The sequence below is a fragment of the Vanessa cardui genome, chromosome 4, assembly GCF_905220365.1.
Source record: "Vanessa cardui chromosome 4, ilVanCard2.1, whole genome shotgun sequence".
NCBI lineage: Eukaryota > Metazoa > Arthropoda > Insecta > Lepidoptera > Nymphalidae > Vanessa > Vanessa cardui.
In genome coordinates, this window is record NC_061126.1 from 9,051,598 (window position 1) to 9,077,712 (window position 26,115).

General features: G+C 30.8%; 1 protein-coding gene across 7 annotated transcripts in view; it reads right to left on the reverse strand.

The window, feature by feature from the left end:
* Window positions 1–26,115, reverse strand: part of LOC124544060 (eye-specific diacylglycerol kinase) — a 102,905-nt gene that overhangs the window by 65,439 nt on the left and 11,351 nt on the right. Inside the window, exons 1-2 of one of the 7 annotated variants that reach the window (XM_047122478.1) lie at window positions 12,979–13,158; window positions 11,970–12,570 (exon numbers count right to left, since the gene is read on the reverse strand). The exons of 4 other annotated variants lie outside the window; for them this stretch is intronic. In XM_047122478.1, the coding sequence (XP_046978434.1) occupies window positions 11,970–12,175 (206 nt within the window). In that variant the 5' untranslated portion in view covers window positions 12,176–12,570; window positions 12,979–13,158. Of the gene's footprint in view, window positions 1–11,969; window positions 12,916–12,978; window positions 13,159–26,115 lie in introns of those variants that run through there. 2 more of the 7 variants (XM_047122477.1, XM_047122476.1) reach the window with 2 other exon arrangements.

Sequence of the window (26,115 nt, forward strand, 5' to 3'; positions counted from 1 at the left end):
TGTTAGTATAATTTAAAGTGAATCGGTAAAAAGTTCTAGCAGCAACCAAACGCTTCCATAAAATATTGCGGCACGGACATGAGTTATGATGGCGCGAATTACTTCCCAGCTAATTTATGAATATAATATTAAGTAAATAAAATACAATTTAAAAATACTACAATATTATTCAAATTTTTAATTTAGTTACATTATGTAAAGATAATTTCATTTTAATATATACTTTAAAAGTACAAAGAGGAAATAGTTATTTATTTATTTTCACTACAGATTATTTGTTCATAATTATTTGTTGTTTTTTAAGGGAATCTCAAATCCGAAACTATTTACTACGTATAGAAACTACAATAGAGTCCGTCGTATGTGATATATCTGTAATAAAAAATAAAATGCACGATAAAAATTGATTAAAAAATGTTTGATTTTTGCTGAAATTTCTAAATAATAGTTCAATATAAATTTGATGTAATCTTTTACAAGTGCCAGAAATGTATTAAAAATAAATGTTGGATTTAAAGATAATGGATAGATTATCTTGTAAAAAATTACACATGCATACAATATGTTTGCATGTGTACAATATGTTTATTTTTCACGCGTACAATATCTTTATTAAATATATAAGTATGTTTTGATTATATCAAAACTGTATATGACAGGTTAAATATAATTAATGGTGAAATTTGTCTCTTATTATTAATATTAGGCAATCGTTATTGTAATAAAAAATAAATTGTAAAATTTTAATAGAAATTTGTAGCTAACCTGACCTGAGCTTACGAAATATTATAAGGAAAATTGTTGTTTCCTCTCGTGTAACATTTATCTTCCCGCAACAGGAATGAGGCGTCAAGCTGCAATTGCTTTCGAAATAAATAACAATTGTACCTAATTCACACTTTTCAAGTGTAACATACTGTACGAGATGAAATGAGTCTCATTAATCAATTCTTATGACAAAAAGGTTATTGGAAAATAAGACCGGGATTGCAATAAATAATAACATTAATGAATTTCTTCCTTTCAGAAGTTATTGCGAATTCATCGATAATTTATTAGAATACAATAATTAGAATTGTTTGATAAATTGAATATGTTTTTGAAATAATAATAATGCGATAGGGCCTAATTGAATAAGTTAACGCGCGTCAATTTATAATGTGAAATATATTTCTATATTTCGGTGTGCTTGACAATATTATAATATTCAGTAGGCATATCTTTATTTTCTCTCTGCGACTAGGACTACAAAGTTGTATCCGAAATTATAAATTAATATTAATAAATCAATTATTATAAATATAATATTACTTTGATAAAACGAATTGCTTTCAAAAATATTTTATTTGTACAATGGGTAAAGGTAAAATATATTTCAACAACAACACAAGAACAACAGCCTATCAATTTCACACTAACTAATTAAGGCCTCCTCTTCCTTTGCGGAGAGGGTTTGCACCATATTCCACCACGCTGCTCCAATGCGGGTTGGTGGATCCATGTGGCAGAATTTCTTTGAAATAAGACACATGCAGGTTTCCTCAGTTAAGATGCACGCGTTTTAACCACTGGGACATCTCGACTCTCTTATAAAATATAGTTAACTTCAAGGAACCATATAGCGCTCTATATAAGAGGGAAGACCCGGAGCGTACATGCTATTATTACAATGCCATATATACATATATTAATACCTACGTATATATAAAGAACATTAAACAGTAGAAAACTAATTTCCTATGTTTCTTAATATTTCGTAAATTATATATATTCTTTGAATTTATTGTATCATATATAACATTGTAATTGCATCGTAGCAGTGGTTCTGAGTAGACGTAGTACACAGCTGCATCGTTAAGACAAATGTTTTGCAAGGAAATTGCAAGGTGCTTTCAAAGATGATTTTGAAAACGTGAACAGTTGGGATTTTGTATTATTAATAAAATTTGAGTTGGTTACTATGTTTATCACGCCATTAAATAAATCAATTGGAGGATTGGTTACAAGACCATCTTTCGCTATGAAATACCTTCATATCTATCCTCTATGACATTTTAATTTATTAGAGTTTAATCATATTATTAATAATAATAATATATTCATCATCTAGATGTCTGTGAAAATCATTCAAGCAATATACAAGCACATATATAATCGCACAATATTAAATTGCACATAGTTAGATTAGGTTCTGATTATTACATTCATTTTTATTTTCTCAATTTTCCAAAATCTACGTTTAATTGACCACATTTTAGAAATAGTTTATTTTTTAGTGTGTTTGCAAAAAGTTTGAGAAAAACTAAAACTTATCAAGTAAACTTTGTAGTTATTTACAACAACAATTATTGATCAATTAGTTCTAACTATTGTACCGCATCGCTTTCTTATAATTATAGAGCAGTAGTCATATTTTTGTAAATTCGTATATAATTTATTAACATCGATACACATATATGTATTATTTTAAACGCATTTAAATTCCGGAACAATCACTGTTTTCGCAAAAATGTATTTAAGTTGATTCAATTAACAAAGACTTTCGATAAAGTTAATTTATTCTATAGGATATATTAACGCTGCCCTTTGCAATTACGCTTGGGAAAAATTAAAATAATATTATATTAGCACGTTTTCAAAGTGACTCTTGTCTGAGTTCAAACGTGTATATGATATTATTTGTCGGCCTGGAAAAATAAATTTAGCTTTTAACAGCCACTAAACATGGATAAGAAGACGAAGTAATCGTGTGTTGATTTTTATACAGGATACTTTCAACGCAATTGTTTTCTGTAGTCTTGGCGTCAAAAAGACTTAAACGACTATTTGAACGTAATCAATTTTGTTTTGATACTTTTACCAGCTCGAATGTTAGAGTTGAAAATTGAAAAGCACCTTTAAAATATTAAAATATTTTCTATTTTTAGGACCCTTCTACGTTTCAAACGAATTTCTCCTCCAAATTTCAAGTCTCTGTCTAGTTTATAGATCGTCTATTTATATGTGTGTATACCTAAGTGAGCCTTTTGCAACGGATGTTTAACTTTGTTAAATTTAATTAAAAATTGAAAGAGGAATCCAGAAGAAGGAATTAATTAAAACCATCTCTAAGCACACGATTTAAACCTTAATATCCATTACGAAAGAAGTTTCTAAGTATTTCAAAAGTGACTCTGAAATATTTTGACAATCAGTCTGATTTATTGATTAAATTATTAACGCCAGTCTTACCTTAGAGGTATGATCGCTTATTTTGGAATAATTTCGATTTTGTTTACGCAAAACCCTAATTGTTTAACCTTACCTTAAAATAAAGTTGAATTTAAGTGAATATAATTAATTAAATAGTTTTACTGTTATTTTATTAATTCATTTGATAATGAAATTAATAGAAATATTCAAAATTATTTGTCAATAACTACTGAGTCAATAAACGAATTCAAGGAGAAGCAGCTGTTTCAAAGCACCTACTTTTATGTGTAACATGCATTGACACAACGTCGGTGAAAAACTGACTCATTTACCGTGACGGTCATATGAGTCGACCGTAGCGTGACACTCTCTTATGCCGTCAGGATGCCTCTCTGCCACATCTCTCTTTCTTTTCTTGTATCATTTATGTTTTACGAGACGTAAACGTCGTAACTTTTTTTTCTAAAAAATATATAAGTAATGACTTAGTCATTTCTGACAGCACGAATATCTGTGATCGGTGGTAATCACTAACCATTAGTGTTCGCATTTGCTCGCCTATCTATTTGATAAAAAACCTTACAAATCCTATAAATATTTAATAACCATCAATTTCGATGAGTCGCATCTGCTGCTCGATCGATTTTTTTTTTTGTGGAATAGTAGATGATATATCATCTATCCCGGTACCCATGTGAGCGTTCAAGCCATCGTCAAACCAACCAATTACGAATATGGTTTAGAGACCACGTTTAATTACTTATACGAGATGACTTGGTGTGTAATTCACTTATAATTGACACTTGTTGCTTCGTTATTTTTATTTTAAAAAAAGTATTCGTTTAACTGTTACGCGCAAGAAAATAAAGGCACAATATTGTACAATTAAAAACAATGAACAATTCAAAACGAATGAAAAGTATAAAAACGTAATGAAAACGAATTAAAAATAATACGACAAACAAAATGAACCATTCAAAAGTGAAATAATTATGGCGACATTAGACATGAAAATTAAGCGAATAATTAATTTACGACGTTGAGTATTTTTTTTATGGGAGAACGTGAAAGGACGGCGCGCCATTCATTGAAAAGGATTAATTGCACGTTTAGAGAATTACGACGAAATAACTTTAAAAATATGATAAAATGTTACGTTATATTTTTGAAATACCTTTAAATAAGCCGAACGCTTTAAGTACTTAATATTCATTTGTATTGAATACTAAATGCTTACACTGTTCATAAAACATTGTATTCAATTGTAAATCGAATTAATAAATGTTTATTATAAAGAAATCGCCATTGGATTGCTCTCGTTCAATTTCTAAAGCATTAATTATTGCAAATAATTTTTATCAAAAATGAGTAACGTACCGTACGTACGTATATATTTTTTTTATTTACACAATAATTGTACCTACTCGTTATGATTGCACTTTAATAATACTAATATCATAATTTAATTGTAGGTTGTTGCTTTTAAATTGGTTTCACATCACGGGTCATCATATTATTATTCATTTATGAAATACTACTTTTAGCCTGCAGCTTCGCTCAAGTTATCGATGTAGGTGGTCAGTTATTATGGAAAAGTAGCCTCGGAGTTCATCTCGCTTCGTAACAATTTTCATCAAATTCGGTGCAGCAGTAAGGCCTTGAAAAGGCACAAATAGACCGAAAGAATTGCTTTCGCAATTATAATATTAGTATAAATTTACCTAATATATCATTGATATAACTAGTTAAGTTTCATTATAACCACTTATCCAAAAAAAAGCAAATGCGCTTTGAATATAACACCAAAATATATTCATATTTTAACGCTAAATAGTTAAGAACTAACTTATTAAATACGAGAGAACTGCTAACAATTTATTAAAAATATTTTACCGAAATATACGAAGTTCAGGAATGTATGAGAAAATTAAGTGTAGAATATTTACCAGGTTAAATCGCCCAAATTGTTTACAATACCAAAATAAATGGGCGGCATAGCGAAAAGCGCCCCGTGTAATGAAGGTCGCATGCTATCCGCAACCTCTGCGAGCGTGGTGCAATCGCACTCAAAAACATGTCTTTTGTTCGATCCACTTCAAAGTGTATATGGTTAATTGAAGAGTCTATTAACAAGGCAGGCAGACTAACCTCTAAACTGACGAGGCTATACGCAGCCGACGGTTTATTCAACTATTATCACTAGGAAAAAGTAATCGTACTAAAGCATGCGTTTAAATTTTACGCTGTCCGATTCTTTTATATACTGGTTTTAAATGAAATGTATTCTAACAAAATCTAAATTAAAATTAACCTTTGTGTTTTGAAGAATTTGCAAAATGGCGCTGGTAAGATTATTCTGAAACTATGGTATAACTATTTTTATTTGCATACCCTCATACATTTGTAGCTTATCAATAACAATTGTTAGATGTTAGTTCCCTATTCTGAATAATAAACATATACTCTGAGACCGTTTTTCATGATCTGTTACGAAATATGCATAATATAGTTCAACTTCACAACAAAAAATACTTTAAATATAACCAAAACTAATTTGTGAATTATTTCATAGCTCGTTATCACCTTATCTACGATCAACTTTAGTAGCTTAACTCGCTATTCGATATATATAATTAATAATTATTTCTTAACTATGTGTTTGTTATGATATATCTACGTAAGAATTACAAAATCAAAATTTATAATACATATTTACAAAATCAATAATTGCTAATTTACGTATAACATTTGTTTTATAATTATTTCTTTAACCTTTGAAGCTATTTAATTTGGCAGGATTATCGTTCTTATAATCCTTTAAACCGGTTTAGTATAACGTGCTCAAATCCTTTATCGTAAGATTTTTTTTTTTATTTTAATTTTGCGTTATTTTGCTACTCCTTCCTACTCATAGAGGAAATTGATTACAATATATAGTGATGGTAGCCTTAAGTTATAATATGAAGATACGACATAAATATCTCTATTTTTTTCTTAGAGAGGAGGACGGACGTTAACCATACTCAGAGTTCTATGTCAAATGGGTACTTTTGTTTAACACAGAAGAAGAACTGGATTTATTTTTGATGGTACGGCACAGCGTTGTGTGAACGTCATTCAAAAGTAGTACTTCACATTAATGCGCTCATCCGTAGGGGGTTGACAAGAATGCGTGGAATGCCTGATACTTAATTTACAATATACTGGTCTTGCATATCTGTGTTGTTAGAGATCGGATAGCTTTGAAACAATAGCTGAGTCGGGAATGAAACTAATGGAATAAACTTTTAATGATGAATTTTCTAACCATTAGTAGAATATTAAAAAGAAGGAATTGTAAAAGGAATGAAGTATAAAGGGCTTCCGTGTACTTGCATGTCTTTTGTAATTTGTCTTTTCGATATATTGTCTATTATTTTATAGAATATTTTATCTTTCATTTGGTAGCCGACTTTTGTTTGTTACAAATTCAAGTCTCAAATTGTTTAACATTAATAAAATTAGAATTACAAAAAATATACAATACTTTTTATTGGATTTTAGTTTCAGGGGAGTATCTTTTAAATTAGAATATTTTTAACCTTTAGGTGGATAAAACTATTATCGTCTCTTCGCGGATAGAACCTACCTTTTATTTTTTAAATGAAATATAACATTTTGCACATTGAGTTAATTATTTTTAAAAGTATTTAATTAGATGTGAAGCATTTTCTTATATATATGACAAACGTCAGATTACTTTAATTTATTTTTCTCCTTTATTTAATCTTGAAGAGATGATTAATATTTTTAACAGCGATTATCACAAAAGAATACGAAGAATCAGTTTGATGAGAACTTTGGTTTGAAACTTATTTGCAGAATCGTGCTTTTATAACAGTTAGGTACTTAGAAATATCTCAAAATTTTAATTTTAAAGGACGTCCAGACATAAATATAAAGTCGAAAATTATAGAAATATCTGTGTATTTGGTATATATATCAAACTATACTGATTCGAATTAAAGGAGTCCACTAATATGATATCAGATGAACTTCATTAGCACTCAAAAGATATAAGTTACAAAATTTAGGAATCTATCAAGGCATAAGAAACCATGTATCATACGCACATTCATATACAATACCAAAAATATTTCCGTTTAATTCACAAAACTCGAGATATGGAAATTATTCATAATCTGAAATTGTAATTGAAAAATCAACAGACGAAGAAATTCCATGTCCATTCCATAGAATTTCATTGACAAATGAACATTACATTATTAATTTAATAAGAAAGCGCTTAAAGAAATACTCCAAAATTAAATAAAGACTTTTCCTTTGACTTTGTAAAGTGGAACAAAAATAAAAGTCCCATTCCAGACGGCTGACGTAATATTTAGGGAAAAGTACATATATATCAAATTTTATTAATCATAAAAATCGTGACACTGACAAATCAGGTCAAACGACTATCTAAGTCAAGTGGGTCGCGAGATATAAATCCATAAAAACCTATTTATTAAATGGTCCTGAAGCCTGTCATAAAGTTATTTAGTATAACGACCCATAAAACGTTTAACTATTAGTCAAAACATATAGCAGCTATATCAGAAGTACGAATCAATATTGATTTAAATACATTGATTTGTTCGATTGGACGGTTTAATTACCAGCTACCCGCCTTGGATACATACAGCTAAATATAACTCCAAGATATTTCATGACACGTGTACGAGTGTCTACCAACAATGAATGCAATGTTAGACACGTGGATGGCGCATAGTCCTATTCCGCAGCACTAGGGTACAGAAGAATATTGGGACCCTGTATGAAAGTAAAAAGTTGACTAAGTACTTGTCAAGCTCGCGCAATTCGGGTTTCGCACCACACTTTACCTTCTGTTTATATATAGCAACAACCAGTCTAGCACTTTTCGATTATATTATAATCTGTAAGTATTGCCAGAGAGTTTAAAAAAGTACCTCCAGATCTTAAATGTAAAAAAATACATGAAAGGTGAGTATTATAGAACTGAGCCCGAGTTCGAGGCCACGTCACCGTAGGGGGCCTAGGATGAAGCGAAAAAAATAAGCATAGGAGACAGAATGTCCTTGCCAAAAGTACGGAGTTGCTCCAATAAACTATAGGTACTCTATTGCGAACCATTACATTTTTTTTAAACTTGGCATGTCTCTGCGTATAATATATATAATCCAGGACTGTGTTGATACGTTTATAATTATGTATAAAGATACATCATTATAATTATATTTCTTACTAACTGTACGCAAATGGCTTTGTCCACATGGGATTCCGTTTGTGACAAAAAACATTCAAGAACTTGTTATATGAACCCTAACTAAACCCAAGGGGTGAAAAAGTGGCTTACGTATGTCCTTAGTTTTAAAGCTTGCTCGACCGTGCCAAATATCATAATATTGGATTCAATTATAGCTCCGTGAAAGCGTAACAGACAGATATACGGACAGAATTACTTTTGCATTTATAATATCAATTACAGTTATATAAATACATTGTACAAATGTTTTTAAATTTTATATATTTATACATATATGTTTATTAGTAATTAGAATAAACTATGCTATTATTTTTATCGCTGCTGATAACTTTATCTGTACAATAATACATATAACATCCTCTATTCTATCAGTACCTTTCTTGCTTATATCTTGAAGCCTCACGAGTCAATGGACCACCAGATTATAAATGAATACATTAATCAATGTCAATCATGAAACCTGAGCCAGATATTGTACTAATATTACACTGACATCCCTCGACCCGGAATATAGCAATACAACAGTATTAATGTCCGGCCGTAGAATAATTGATTATTGAATGGTACCACCCAGGAGAGCAGCATAAGAAATTTTAGAATAGGTATGTTTCTAAATTGTTTCTGACGATTTTATATAAAATAACCCATTATTTGATTTGCTTTTATAAATAAATCGACAGGAACATGGTTAAGTAAACAACATTGCCTTTACGCATATTAAATGAGACGCATACGAGCAAAATGGAAGCAGTGTTATGAAATAGATCGTTTTTGTTTATTAATGCAAATCAACGTTATATACTCATTCGGGAATAATATTCGAACATACAGAGACAGGTAGTGATTTCATATACCGAAGTATAACCGTAGTATAAAGCCCAATACTACACATGCGTACATGATTGGCGGTACAATTTAATTTCCAATAACGCTGAATGACGTTTCAGGGGACCAACGCTATTCACATTGATTAAAGTTCACTTTACCGTCACTCGCATAATCAATGTTCACCACATGTTATAATAGGACGTGCAAGATATATATTTTTTAATATTATACGACGAAATTAAAGATGTTAAAATATTTCTTAATAATTATTCTAAATATGCCAGTGCTTCGATCGCATCGATTAAAATAAGGGTCGCGGTTCGAAATCGTAATAACCACAATGTCTTATAATTTTTTTCCTCGTATAATTCATCTCATAGGTACTCGGTTAGATTAAAAATCTTGTTGAAGGAAGAATTTCTGTCGTGTATAGCACCACTGGGGATTGCGAAACCGGGATTTCGAATTACCGGGTTCAGATATGTAAATTACGCGACTAATTGATATTGCCTGATGTATGTACATTGATAACGATCCCGCGGGATACGAGAGGTTTATATGCTAAGAATGTAAAGTAAAATCTATTGGTTTGCTTGATAAGAATGCCTTTAATATTATCGCAAACGATGACAAAAGCTGAGTAATATTCATTGCATCTAATTGTATAGATCTTATGTCATTTGCACACAAAAAAAACAAACACACGCAATTTAGAACAAGCCATTTAAAACAATTTAGTTTAGTTCTACGAATTAAATAAATCTAGCTGTTGATTCTGTATGATGCTTTTGGCCGTTTCCAGATTCTCACAAAAGCTATCAATTTATATGAAACTATTACACGATTATAGTTTAGACTTTTGAGTCGAACATAAGTTACATAGCATGATCATATTTTGGATTTCACAATAATTTTGAAGAATAATGACGTAAGGCGTCCGGTAAGGTATACCAGTATTAGCACAGTATAGGCGGATAGATACCGGCTATATTATCTATGTATAGAAAAGAATAGCTAGTGATACACAAAACTAGATAGCGGTCAACTGTTATAAAAATACTAGAACAAACAACTTAATCAATCTCTTTAATCAGAAACTTTTTATCTCATAGAGGTATTAGATTGCAAAAAGATACTCCAAAGCATTTTTTTATAAACTATGATTAGTTAATATTGATCATCTGGCATACTATTGGGTCTTGTATAAATATATCTAAACTCGGCGATACTGTACAATCGCTGTGTTGCAAATTTCGGAATTCAAATTTTGTTGCGGGATTGCTTCCTCTAATCACGACAAAACCGCAGTTCAGCAATGGCTCAGAGTAAGCTCTAATCGAAAGTGTTTACTCAGCAGTTGATCTTATTTGGCACCTTAGTTTTGATTACATTTTGTAAACACAATAAATTGCTAAAAAAAGCAAGTGATTTATGTAACCATGATGATGTTTTCTGCTTTTCGAAAATTTGCGAATAATTGGATCATTGTTTTATCCATCAAGTTTTCCATTACCGTTCGGGTTAATGTTCCAGAGTGATTTTACCTAAACCGTTACAAATTGTATTCGACGCGAATGTTTTTTTAAAAATATAAACGTATAAAATCCTCTAGTGAGTCTAACATCTTACCGATGTTTTTATATTAGTTTATATCTAAACTTAGCGATATTATCCCACTACCAAAAGTATATTCCTAAGGTCTGCCTAATGCTTGTTATTGCAGTATTTTAAACATTAGCCTTGCTCAATTATGCATGTTTTAAATGATCGTTATGTGATTTTAGTATTAATAACCTACGTGCGATGAATTAACGTAGAACTTCCGAGTCATGCTAAAGGTACATAACCGCATTACTCCGTCGTCAACCGCAATATTAATTATAAACGCCTATTGGCATAGGTATCCTCTAGATAATTATACTCATCCTTGAACCTTACGAAAAATCAAGATAATGTTACTTCTCAAATCTATATTTCGAATTGTAAAACAATGTGTTTTACAAAAATATTATCTCAAGCAATTAGATTAGGTAATTAATGTTTTTATTATCTCTTTTATTTATGTGCCATTGTTTATTTATTAATTAAAAATACAACGTCAATTTTATACTAGCATTGCTAAAAATATTAACAAAGAAAAAATATTAATCGGATGTACAGAACAGTCGTTGAAGTGGTGAATCGTACGCCCTACCTGTTGCGAGTACGTGTCAGGAATGCTAACAGGCAGATCAAATGCCATTCCTCTGCCAGGACGACTCCCTATTATTACTGTCTACTACATATTATTTGAATGCCATTTTTGACGTTTACGTAGAATACAGCATACGTATTAGTTAATAGAACCTTTATTTTCATATTAAATGAAATATATTTAATATAGCATATTCATTGAATAACCTTTAGTACATTTCTGAATTTAGGGAATTGGATATTAATGTCCCCATTATTGTGATACCTTGCTCACACACGACTCACCGACTATTCATTGATTGACCCAAATTGTCTAACAATATCGTTCGATCAGCTTTGTGAGCTAAGACTACCTACTTGCATGATGCATCGCTTAGCAGTTTGAGGCACAGTTCTACGCTACATTAGATTTACAAGGTATATGTAAGATTTATATGCGACCAAATAGATCAGTTTGAATTCAAAAACAGACCTTGATGATGCTCTGAAGGCTATCTTAGATTTTCTTTTGAGTTTTATGGCGTGTCGTCTTCGAGCACGAGCGACGGCGCCCGCGAGCAACGCGCCTTGGGAATCATATTCGCTATCATCCTCGCTGGAAACACCTTCGACTGGCACGGGCAGGGCAGGGCATCTTGAGCTACCCGCACCACCTCGGCCCGTGCCCCAGGCGAGCATAGAACTTCTAAAAGATCTGAGTGCCTCCGTTGTACAGGCCCTCTCGTTTCGCTGCTAGAATGCAACAACATATCGCCGCACCAGTACACCAACGTATTCCGCGGTATATTCTAGTCACACACAGTAAACACCTTTAACCACGGGCAATTATAACGCAATGTCCTCAAATGACGCAACAACACTTTCTCACAATGAAGTTAACTAATTGTCTACCAGTCGTGAGACGCGACACAAAAGCACGTGGCCGGCGTTTCTCTATGTGACCGGTGTGCGCGCGCAGACTCCCGTCACCATTATCACAAAGCAAACATGTTGGTATCTCGCGCACACATTAGCGGTGAACCGAGGCTCAGTACATCCTATCCATGCATGTGTCTATCATACGGCGATATCACCTGCGCTATCAAATAAATAAGCCAATTCATTGAAGTACGTTATATTGTTATTAGGCTCATAATGTAAAAATCGATCAGACTAACATTTTAAAGCAATCTATCCACTGCGGCGATTTATTATAAAATAAACAGTTTAAATATTAAGTAAAGGACGCTAGACAATTAAAAACTAAACAGAGTTCGGACTCACGGAGTTGACATTGGTCGAGTCAACATCGCGTGACCTTCAAAGTGGAATGTATTTAAATAGATACACATACACTACTGTACTATGGGACTGTACAATGTAAGTATTTATTTTAGGAAGCGACATATATTTATTTGCCTTTATTCTTTTAGAACATCTTTAAATTTAATTTTATTGACAAAAAAATTATCTAGTCTGAATTAGTTTTATAATCTATTAACCTTCGAATCCTCCGACATTAAGCACAAATCACACATGCATGAATCACAATGCATATTTAAGTTACGATTAAAATGTATTAATTATTTGGTCCAAACAACACTTCACTATACATTATTTTTTAAACACAAACGAGTATAGTGTGACGGTACGTGTTAGGTTGGGGGAACATACACGTTGACTAACTATACTCAAGAGGGCCTGTCGGAGCAAGCGCGGGCGCCGCTGTTCCGTCTCGCATCGTGACATCGACGTAAGCGCCAAAATAGAAATACTCGCTATCGTCGCTCCGCAAGGATCATTGTTCGAACGAAGGATGATTTTTACACATGTTTTTGAGTTCCACAATCATCATCAAATCTTTTCACATATTTGATTGTCTTTCGGTCTCACTCTTATATTAATAGTAACTTCAAATCGAGAAAGTTGTAATGGAAATAATCTCTAAGGAATAATTTGTTTGAATACCTACGTTCTAATATTATATATAAAATTTTTTTGGAGATATAGGAGATAGATCTGCACGGAACTGTAAGTCCAAGTTTTAACTTGGTCAAAAAATTATAATGAAATGAACTAAAATTAATCACACACAATAAACAATCGCTTTTTGCATAAATTGAAATAAAGTGCTGAAAACGAAATATTACATTTTTGATTATTTATAATTTATTTTTCTTCTTTTTGAGAGTATTTTTCAACTGCCTCTTTTTGTACAAAAAGACCGCGTCTTTAAATCGAAGTGTCCTGAATTGACGGCCCGTGTTTATTAAGTCCAAGTCAAAGTGATATAGACAACTGATCCATAAACAAAAAATACTGTCATACTTGAACTGGCTTATAAAAATATATCTGAAATGGACATGCAAAAACACTTGTATTTTATTAAGACATCAGTATCTGTACACTATTTGTTTTTCATGTCACAATTTCATTTCAGAATTCAGAAATATAAAACTCTGAATGCGAATATAATTATAATATCATTGAAGTACAGGGTATTTTAATTAATTTTTATATAAAACGCGGTAGTTTTAGTTCTAGTGTTTGACTGATGGTTTTTTAGCTCCGACTTAGTCTTCGGCCATTTTCGGCCTAAAGTCACTTAAGATTTCTTCAACCTTCAATGGCTTCAGCTAATTAATCAGCTTAGGCTATAAATCGGCCTTAATACAAACAGTAGTATTCGATTTTAGATAAATATACACTAGCCCTTATTCCTACATCAGTGAGATGCGATCACAACAGGGTAAATCAAAGATCCAAATACAAAATAATGGAGATCAATCCGGTAAGCAAAACAGATATCAAGGAACAAAGCCAAAATACATTACAAAATACCACAAGATAAATATTCGCTACCCGAGTAACAATGTCACATGAGTGAATGATAAAACGACAAATTTAAAAGTAGCATTTGTTAGATGAGAAAATTATCTATTGATTTACATATGAACTGAATATTCTTATGTCTAATTGTGTTCATAATGAGCAATAGTTTAAAAAATATATATTATATCTGGCAACATTCATGTTTTTTCGAAGGCCGAAAATCGAGAATTAAGTCAAATGAATAACCTTTTATTTTAAAATATTTATTCTTAATTTTTTTTACTTTTGTCCTCTGCCGCCGTAATTTGCAATTATGTTTCAACTGATGGTAACTTACAATTAGTTGAATATTTACAAGGCGTAGTTATGGTTTACACCTATATGTGTGTTTTTTTTAAATATATATTACAACACCCGGCAGAAAACTTAATTAACATAATTTATAACTCTAAAAGTCTTGTGAATTTATACAATTGAAAATTTAAAAATAAATTCGCAATAAGCACTGGAATACAGACTAAACGTATTATGACAAAAAATTTATCAACTGAAAATGTTTAAATAGCCGTCTCGTTTTTTATAAGGATTATTATTTTTAACAGGTCCCTGCTACATTTACGCAAACAGTCAGAAAGGTGAAAATTCCTGTAGGGGCGAATTATTTTCACAAACACATCAAGTTTGTATTCAAATATTTACTTCAGCCAAAACTAACTAAAAGTCAAAACATTTAATGTTTTCTTTTTTTATGAATCAACTTAAAATGCTAATGTAATTTCGAGTTTATGAGTTTAATGATTATTGTTTTAAAAGTCAGTAATGTCATTTATTGGCCCGTTTTAGCCGATATTGCAGGGAATACCACTATCGTAATTATAATAATGGCATACATAGCACGTGCCCAGGGCTCCCATCCTGAGGGGGCCCCCGAAGACCCAACAATTTCTCACATACGTTTCGGTACATTTAGTCAACATGTACTTTACATATTTACAAAATAGCAATATTTGTAAGCAATACTAACATCTTTGATGATAGTTAATATTAAAAGTTGAAATCTATAAAGTACTCTTCATGATAGAAATAGATATGATATGGCCATATGAATATCCAATAAATCAGATTCCTAGGAATTTACGAAAATTACCCCATCGTTTATTTAAAACTTAACTTAAGACCTCGCTCTCTCCTTGCAAATAATATCTACATGGTAGACGAATTTTTAAAATTAAAAATAAATAATGCAATTGTTACTTTGTTAAATATTTTGCTAGATGTGTAATGTTAGTAAATATCTAGCAAAAGGGCCCCAATTTCATGCACGCCCAAGGGCCACTGCATAGCTTGAAACGGAGTACAAAAACTCAAACACCGCTGGGGGTCTCGTCGATCAAGTCTTGGACAATTGAAATATTTTTGGGGGAAGGGCAGCTCGTCAGAATACTGCTTGTTATTTAACAACGTAACGTTTTTTCGAATTTATGTACAAATAATTTATAAAAAAATATAAAATTCACGTACAGCGTAGTACAACCTTCATTCATCACAATCATTCACTAGCTTATTCAATTCATTTAAGGTTGTAAGCTAAGGATATTTTATGATAGTAAAAGTAAGGTATATTTTGAGGAATTTAGCGACCGCTTGCTTGTTGCCAACAAGTCTTAGGATTAGACTTGAGTAGGTATTCTGCCGCCATGCGGGTTGTTGAAACGACTGCTGCCGGAAGCCAAATGTCATTAGATAATAGCCTACGCACCTTTAATTTAAAAATACCGTTGAAAAAAGGCGATTAATTACTGGAAGAGTGATAAATATATTGAAAATGAATTTCTATGAAATTTCGAATTACGTTATTCGTTTACACGTGCAATTTTTTTTTATCAATTTGTATAATTTTCAAATTCATACTACTTATTTGTTTAAAAATAAATAAATATTTTATTTTATTTCGTAAAAATTCACAAAATTTAAATAGATAAATAACATTACAGTATTTATATTTAACGTCATCACACATGTTAAATATAACTAAAAATATTGACAATAGCAATAGATTATAATATTTCAAAATTTAGACGGTTATTACGCCGTAAAACCTAGTAAATTTGTACCATTAAATAAATAACTCGGCTTAGAGTACCTAAATCCGACAATTTGTGGAAAATAATACTAAAAGTAGTACACCGTAATCACAGAATAGAGGACACGAGGGAATCTTTTCATAATGCTGGAAAAATACTAAGAGATAAAACGAGAATATTAGTTTAAAGTAACTATACAATCGCTAAGCTGTCTGTAATTGTGTTATGTTTGATGAACAGAGAGGCAGGCATTTTAAACAATCTTAAATAAAAATTAATGATGTTAGTTTAATTTGTTATTTCAATTTTATAGCATCGTCCTGGTTCAAAGACATTCAAACGTGTATAAACAACTGTGCAAAACAGTGATTGACTGTAACAGGTCTACACCCAAAAATAAAGTGTTACAACGCGAAGCAACGAAGCGCGCGACATTTTCGCATGGCGTAGTGAAGTGCCGCCATTCGCCAACACATCTGCCAAGAGATAACTCTATTTATAAACAATAGTAAGCGCGTGATCAAACACTTTAAGATGATGGGCTATTTTGATCACAATAAATGCGATTAAAGATAAACACGGAAGAAAATAGACCCATACTTCGTTTTATCTGGCGTTTTATTATTTCGCTTGTATAATCATTAGATGACGACTTGGTAACGAACGGCGTCAGTTAACGACAGTGTTTTCAGAGGTTTACAAATAATTCATTTCAATTAATTTATATTGTATTGTTCTCGCTATAATATACCCTGTACCTTCTAGTCACGAAAACGTATTGAACATTTCCTAAACTGTGGTGAGAAAGTTAGAAATTAAATTTCTGGAGAATATTTGGAGTCGAAATTAAGCCACCATTTTAAACGATCCTATTAAAATTCTCAACGTTAACTCCCCTAATTACTTTCCGCCTACTGCACTTTGATTAAATAAATTACCTACTAGAAATATGCTTGCTTTAAGAGTCTATTGACTACAAATTAAAGGACGTGGTATTTGCGAAAACCTTTTGCCCTAATTTAATATGAATAGACTTATCATTATAATGATTCATCTGTACAAATAATTTCATTTATGTTAATTTCTTATGACTTTTTGTATCCTTTAGGGGTTAGCTCTTTAAGAGCTTAAATTCCAATTATTTTCTTACAATTTATTCATATTATAGTTGAACCAGAAAAGCCATTCAAAGAAATAAACCGGGTCTCGATATTTAGCGGGCTTAAGATTTCAAGGTTTTTCCCCATTAATATTCCATGAACTATTTAGAACAAATTAGTATGTATACTTGCAAACAAATATACCGCTACTAATCATTTTTCGTATTATTTTTCCTTAAATGGTTTGATTAATAATTTGACCTCATTTGAACTAAACGTTCAATCATACAAGTGTATCACATTCTCATTAATATTTGTATGAAGTGAATTATTTTTTATTGGATAAACTAGCAGGGTTTATATTATTTAATGAAACATCTTAATTTCCGAATTATTAGTTTTTCTCTATTTATATCTTATAAATATACGGAAGACGAATTGACACAAGTATTGATGATAGACATTGCGCATTTAAATCCAGTTAGAAAAAATATTAAGAAAATATTTACATGTCAAATATTGCTTGTATGTATAAATAGAGAATACCTACTTGATTGATAAGATCATACTCTTTTAGTAGTACTTTTAAATCATCAAGCGGAAATATTTCATATCGTGTATTTCAGTAAGAATAAAAGTAATATCAAATAAACCGGTCTACAGTATTTTATACTCTCATCCGTAGCTTAAGTCCGCAAGCGGAAAGAAGCCTTGTAGAGTAGAGAAAATAGAAAACTAGAATAGAATGAACTCAAACTGAAACTAGATCAGTGTGGACTTCGAAAAATATTTTTAATCAAATCTTGACTAACATAGCACAGCTAGGTAACGATCGCTTCGTAAAACAAACGATGTACAATAATAATTTTGAAATGTATGCATATTTACGGACGAATCGCCAGTAAAACTTTTCACGGAATTGATTACATTTTTGTAAAGGCTACGGAAGTTAGTGACAACATTTGAAAAAAATCATTTTGTTTCCAATCTTTTATTTTCTATTCACATAAATTTGATCCGTTGATCCGATCGCACCTATTCATGTGGTATCTTTTCTCTTGGAAAAATATGTTTACTGTACACAATGCCGTCTCATACTTCACAAAAGGTAAACAACCTTTTGCACACAAAATTGATTTGAGTATAAATAAATTTTGTTTCCTTCCCCTTGTAAAAGAATTTTATTTACGAAAGTAATCACGTCTATCCATTTACTTCGAACGGTTAATATAATTAAATCCTTTACAAATTCGTTTTATTATTCGTAACATTGTATAAAAAGAACCTTCGAAATGCCATGAAGTGTGATGAAAACTTGATTGCGTCAGTATTTACGTTATTTTTGGATAGTTTTATTAGTTTTTTCGTGTAACTGATATTGCGTGAATTGGATATCGTTGATATCGAGCTCATGATTTTTATACTTCGTGGATTTTTTATTTCATAAAAACGTTGCTTTTAAATTCAAACTTGGAATTGATTGACAATACACACAAAAAATACTTCAAAATGGTTTGAGTACTGTTTAGAGATCCTCTCTGAGAGGAAGATTAGAGAATTACCAAACACAAGTGCACCCTCTTCTCCTTCATTCTCTTAATCCGATGGAAAATCCGAAAGTCGATTATGTTAGCAATGTTTACAGTCATATAACATATAATTGTATTTCTTTTTATTACTTAACTATGTCAATGTTTATTCTCAGCTATTTAATTACAATGTCATTGCATGTAATAAATAAATTAAGACTACGTTCAATTCTGCAAAATTGATAATTACGAAAGAGTCAAGGATTTTGTATTTTATTTTAAAAGCTACATATTTCGAGATCCTAGATTCAAATCTTAGTTCAAGTAAATGTAAAAAGTCTATCAAAAAATATTTTCAAAATAAAAGAAGAATATACACTCTTTTTGAAATAAAACTAAGCCTTAGTGTTTTCCCAAATGTAAAAACGAATGTATAGATTTATTTATATAAAACTACAACAACAGGTATATATGGGGTCCTTGGTTTCATCATAGAATAATAGCCTGGCTAATCTAAGCTCTTCGGAATTCGCAATTGATAAGAATCGCGTTTGTCTAGCAAACACACCAAGGATTTTTTAGATTATATCTTATGATCGCCTATATTGGTTACTTTAGGTGTGGTAGTACTTTTACGATCTATTAAGTAAAAATAAATTGAAATCAAAAGAATTTATGAATATAATTATACTCTTTTTTTTCAGCGGTTATTCTCGCTCCTAATATTCCCTAATCGCATAATATCGCATGTTGCAATAAAATTGCATAGCTGCATATTAAAAAGGTTATTTCTTTGCCTTTGATATATTTCATTTTTTTATCTAATTTGTAAGTAAATAAGTGTTTTTTATTACATAAATATATATATCAAGTTTAAAAGATTTATTAATTTGATTTTGTAGTTGTGTTGTGTTCAGAAATCCTCAATTAAACCTTATCGAACTAAAATAGCTTACGAGTGGTCCAACGTTCAAATATATGAATTTGATGCTGTCATCAGATACTAGATCAAAGACATTTAAGTTAAAATTACAAAATTACGTTGTATAGCAAGTGCTTAACTTTGATAAGAAGGATCATTTTGTTTAATCATTTTATTTATATCAAAGGAACATTTCAAAATTATGTCTAGATAATTTCAATATTATAAAAATATTAAAATTATCATTAGTGTTATTGACTTAAATATGTTTATTTGTGTATCTGAAAGTAACATTTTATCGGACTGATTATTGTCTCACTGTAAGCTACTAAAGCGTTCACAACAGAACTTGACATTTATATGATTTATGTGACCTTAAGAAGGACATGGGAAAGTAAGTTACAGTCTATATTAAAAAAATATAGTGAAGATGTGAAGTCGCGGAAACAAACTTTTTTACTACTAACAGTATTATAATAATTTTCGAATTAGTTATAAAAGGTTTATATACTTTATTTCACAAACTTTGAAAACGACATCGGAATGCGTCCACTTATTCGATTTAAGCACAGAAAATGTTATATTAATCATATTAATATTATTTAAAACAAACAGTTAAAAGTTTTGAAGTTTATAGAATCCTTATCACTACATAGTATAAAACAAAGTCGCTTTCTCTGTCCCTATGTCCCTTTGTATGATTTTGGATTTTGATGCGGTTTTTTTTATAGATAGAGTGAGTTGAGAGCAGGTTTTTGTACATAATACATGCACAATATATGTAGTTAAGAAACTCTGATAATTTTAGAAGTTTGTAATGTGACGTCGTAAATAAACAAATTCTGTAGTATATTCAGTATCAGTATTGTACCCGTGCGACGCCGGGGCGGGTCGCGAGTAAAAGATATATCTAGTATTTATCACATATAGAAGCTCTGTATTAGTAATGCATACATTGTATAAGTTTTATACACGTTGTGTATGGAGTGAATTTAAGATAGAAACAAAAATGTAGCGAATAAACTTTTAATCCCCCATAGCATTAAACACAGCCGTTATAAAATGTGTATTCTTAGGTAGCTTATATTGCTGCTATATTAAAAATTAATGTTATGTGATAGAAATGTACAAAACATTTAAATATCAAACTTTTTCCTTCAATCGAGTATGAAACCAGATTGCACTGTAACGTGAGAACAGCTTCAATACTTCAGTTATTTTATTTTCATAAATTCATTTCATTTCTTAGTATTACTAATGGCTATATATAAATCATTCTTATTTAATTGTAATTAGTAAAAACCCAAGAATTGTATTTATATCAATGTACGAGTATGTATTAGGATTTAGATACAACTTTATTGTGTTTTTGTTTAACTTTGAGATTTGGCAATGAGTCGAATTTCTTTTTCTTGATTAAATGAGCGTTATGAGTTGTGCGCGAAAGTCTTACATTATAATTGCTGAAAATTACCTTAATAGAATTTTATCTTTGAGATACGGCTTATCTCATAACCTAATGACGACTAAGACGACGACTTTTTGTCAAATATTTGATGGTTCACGGTAGACTGGACAGTCAACCTGATTTCGATGTTTGACGAAGTTAATTGTGATCATTGTCGATTTTTATATTTAGTCATATGGAACAAATTGCGAAAATCGTGTTCGCAAATGAAATACCTACGTATCTGTTGACTTACAGCAGCCTGGATTTTAATATAGTCCTTAAACAAAGTAAGCTTGTGGCTTCGCCAGTGTAGGATTAGCTATAGTAGTTACTTTATCTACAGGAACGTAATACACGGTGTTGAGATTATCATAAAATAGAAAAGCAAAACGTGACGTTACAACTCTGGGTAGAATTTTAAATTTTTAAGAAATCTCGACAAATTGTTTTAATTCTTTTTAAATAGGAATTAATTCGTACAAACTACTGGCCAGTCTCTTTACATTGATTATGCAAGAAGTTAAAACTATTTCTTGCACCGTCCAGGCGCTGGCAACCTTGGGAATTCAAATGCTATACTTGTAAGGAATACAACAAATGTAAAATATTTAGAATAAAACTTTATTCTTACCAAGTCTAAATATACGGGAAGAAAAATTTAACAGTGTTGTACTTCAATAAACAGTTATCATTGGAACGGTTGAACCGATTTTGATGGGACTTTCACCGGCAGAAAGCTGTTGTAATAACAAATACTGACCAATACCGCTCGCAGTTCTCGCGCACGCCACAAGTCAACCCTCACGTCGTATGCCTTCCACCAACGACTAAATGAAAACAATGGAATAACAAAAGTTGCCTACTAAAAAAATGAATAAGTTTTAGTAAAATCTACGAAATAAACAATAACTTTATTCAAATCGCGGGCAAAGCTAATCGAGTTTATAAATGTTTCAACTGTAATTAAACGTTGTCAAACGCTAGCAACCCGTCGTTATGGACCTAAATAAAAATGGGTTTAATAGTTTTAAAATTTATAAAAGCTGCCAGCGCTAAAAACAACATTTACTAACGATAATCCTGTTACTCCCTGGTGCAATCATTTAAGAAAATTCAACTTTTGTGCCAACGAGTAATTGCGTTAACATTGAAATATTATATTGCATATTTTAAACTATACATTGTTATTTTATGGTTTATATTGTATATATATGGCTTAATCGTTATATAAAGTACCTCGACACTATTGGACTTTGAATATCAAGATGATTAATCTTGATATTTGGCAAACAAGTAAGTATTTCGTTTTCGAAGAAAGTTTTCATACTGACCTATTTCTTTTTTCGGTTTTTATGTTTCATAATATATTGTATTTAAGCACAAGTCGTATGGATAATAGGTGCTTAGCTTCCATACTTGCATTGCAACGCATGCTCGGCATTAGCTTGTATCATATATTTACTTATGCACACGTGTTTTAAAGCGATATTTACTTATTACTACATATATACTCGTATGTGGTTAACATATAAAATTAACGGTTTTACAGACGTTTTTTTACTAATTTAAATTCAATTTTATTCAATTTTTAATTTAAAACCATTTATATTGGTTAAAGTTTATAATAATTTCAGGATCAGGTTTTTGTGAGCTGTTCATTGTTTTAAATGTGTTTGTAGTAAGTTTTTGCTTAACTATTCGTAACAAAATGAAACAATAACCACAGTTAAAACATAATCAGCTTAAAAAACACAATGCTAAATGCAAAGTTAGCAAAATATTAAAGTACATTTTGGTTTTTTGTTATGTGAACTGCAGAACTTCTAAAACTCCTGATGTATTTTAAAAGCAATTACTTATGCCTAACAAATATATTTTTTTATTATGTAGGTACGCCTTTGACACGCAAGAAGATATATCGAGTGTCCTATGTAACATTTGTACGTTGAATATAAATAAATAATATAATAATAATATTGTTACTAAGACGGCCATAAAAAGATGCCTCAAATATCTTGTTATGTCATACCAGAAGAGGAAAATGAGGGATCCGATAGTTGCTTATAAGTACTCAATCATCATTTAATACCCGTAAGATAATTACGGATACTTATATCACGAGAATTTAAGAAGCACATTCGTGAGATAATTCGCTGAGAAACTATGCTGGTATTTCTAAGTGACCATTTGAATATTATGAAGTAATCAATCAAATCATAAACCACAGTTGTTTTCACAGTACTTATTTTACTAGATGTAGTTATCCTGCAATTGAATACATAAAATCATATGTAACTCGAGCTTTTCTCACAATTAGATCATAAGTTAAATTGTTTGCACGATATCCTACTACTATTATAAAGGCGAAAGTTTGTAAGTATGGATGTATGGATGTTTGTTACTCTTTCACGTAAAAACTACTGAATGGATTTGAATGAAACTTTACCACAATATAGCTTATACATCAGAATAACACATAGACTACAATTTTTGAGGTTTCTAATGTGAGGTCGTAAAAAAACACATTTTTTGAGCTTACATTGCAAACGCTGACTGAATCCTACAAGATAGATCAAAACAATGTACTACAGTATTGTACAACTTAAAAGGTCTACAAAAAAGTCCGTGATAGTATATGTTTATCTCTTAGGAATAACCCACAATAACCATTTTTTATCCTTTACTTTGTACGAGAAATAATGGCTTATTTACGAAGCGATTTTAAGCGATTACTAGACTAGATGGGACGAACCTGAAGTCCACGCGAACGAAGTCGCTGGCAAAAGCTAGTTGACTATAATTGCATAAAACTAAGATTTATCTTGCAGACCTATAAAATAATAAACGTGGTATTCCCTTCAAAATAACATTAATACTTTATAGCCCATCTATTTATAATTAAATACATTATATGTTTAGTATCTAGTAATTAGCGCACACAAAAAACTCTATACTATCATGATTAAATATAAAACAACAAGTATCTATTCTAATTTCAATATTAATAATAATATTTTATTTAAGTGCTGTAATAAGGTGCCAAATCAACTGAAAGTTTAATGACTTAAATTACTAATATTATTATTTACCCCTCCTTTTAAACTTATTATTTGTTTTACGAGTGGGGACGACTGGGTCAGCCCAATGAATTTGAATCAATCCTGCTACTTTATATATCGCTAGGCAGTCAGTAAACTATTGGGCTATTGACGCTTCAATTTTCAATATAGTTTAATAAAGGAAGAATTCTTTAATAAACGCCAAAGTAGAACATTTAGATTACTCGGAGCTACGTTATGTACGGTAGGAGCGAAAAACAACGGCGGTACAAGAATGATTGGATATATTTTACCGCGGCAAATCAACAGGAAATCTTCTAAACTAAAAATGTATAAACTGTAAATTAAGCCTTTTATATTTTTTATTGTTTTATATTTCATATCTCCATTTATTTAAGCTTTACCACCATAGTTCCTTTTATATTAAAAGTTTAATTTAAAAAGAATGGATGTAAATACTATTATTATATTATTTACCAATGAGATAAATTGTAACAATTTTGTCTCCATACACGCAATTAGATTATCATTTTGTATTGTATTAATGGTAAGTAATCGTCAAATAACATAATCAGTTATAAGTAATAATACAATTATAATGTTCAGGAGATCTTAAAGACACAGAGCTTTTACCATCTATCATTTAATTGCAATTGTAAAATATATTTGATGTTAAATAATAATAATACTGTGTTTTATCATGTTATGTGGTATCCCATAAATCTAACCTTATATTATTGGTGCGAAAGTAGCCGTCAGTACAGTAGTTCTGTCTGTTCAAAACATACATGATCATCACCAGGATTTACACACATAGGTATTTGACTATTGTATGATAAGTAGTAGGTTCCCGCGTAAAATCTTTAATATAATTTACATAATTTTCTTATAACATTTTTCATAGTCATTCCAATTATCCAATTATGGAATGAGTTCAACGTTAAGCTTACATCATAAAGATATAACAAAGGCTAGACAGAATTTGCATAATTACTTATTTTTCACCTTTACAAAATTCATGTAGCCTAAGAATTGAAAATGACGATACGCTCGCTGTGAGCGTAATTTTCAACGAACATTTCATTCGAGTGAATTCTTCAAAAGAAAATTATTTTAGTGAACGTTTCATGAAAGAAAAAGTTAGTTATAATTTTCATTCGTCACAAGAAAACCATTTATCAAAAGAACAGGCAAGTTATGAATGTAAGTTGTATCTTATTTTTAAAACTACAATATTATATGACCTTGAAAACTTACGGTGTTTAAATATTGCTGACCTAGATTAAGTCTCTTAATCAACATACATCTCTTAGGCATCACATTATCAGAGAATATATGTACATATTCCATGACCATGCTATTAAGACTACGGATCATAGCTACGATGGTTACTTAGTGATTAATACGATCTTGTCTTGTTTGTCTAGTAGCTAGCTTGTATGTTTGCAACACACATATAATATCTAGTAGCAATGGAATAAAGCACGCATGTGTTGTCGTTACCAAGTTCCAAATTATTAGATATATTCCTAAGTATTTAAAAAGTTGTATACATAAGTTTATGGCGTGTATTGATCAACAGGAAAAAAATATCAAGTGAACGACTGATATACAATGCGCAGCCTAGCCGGTCTCATAGGGTGCTATGTTGTCTAATAAGATT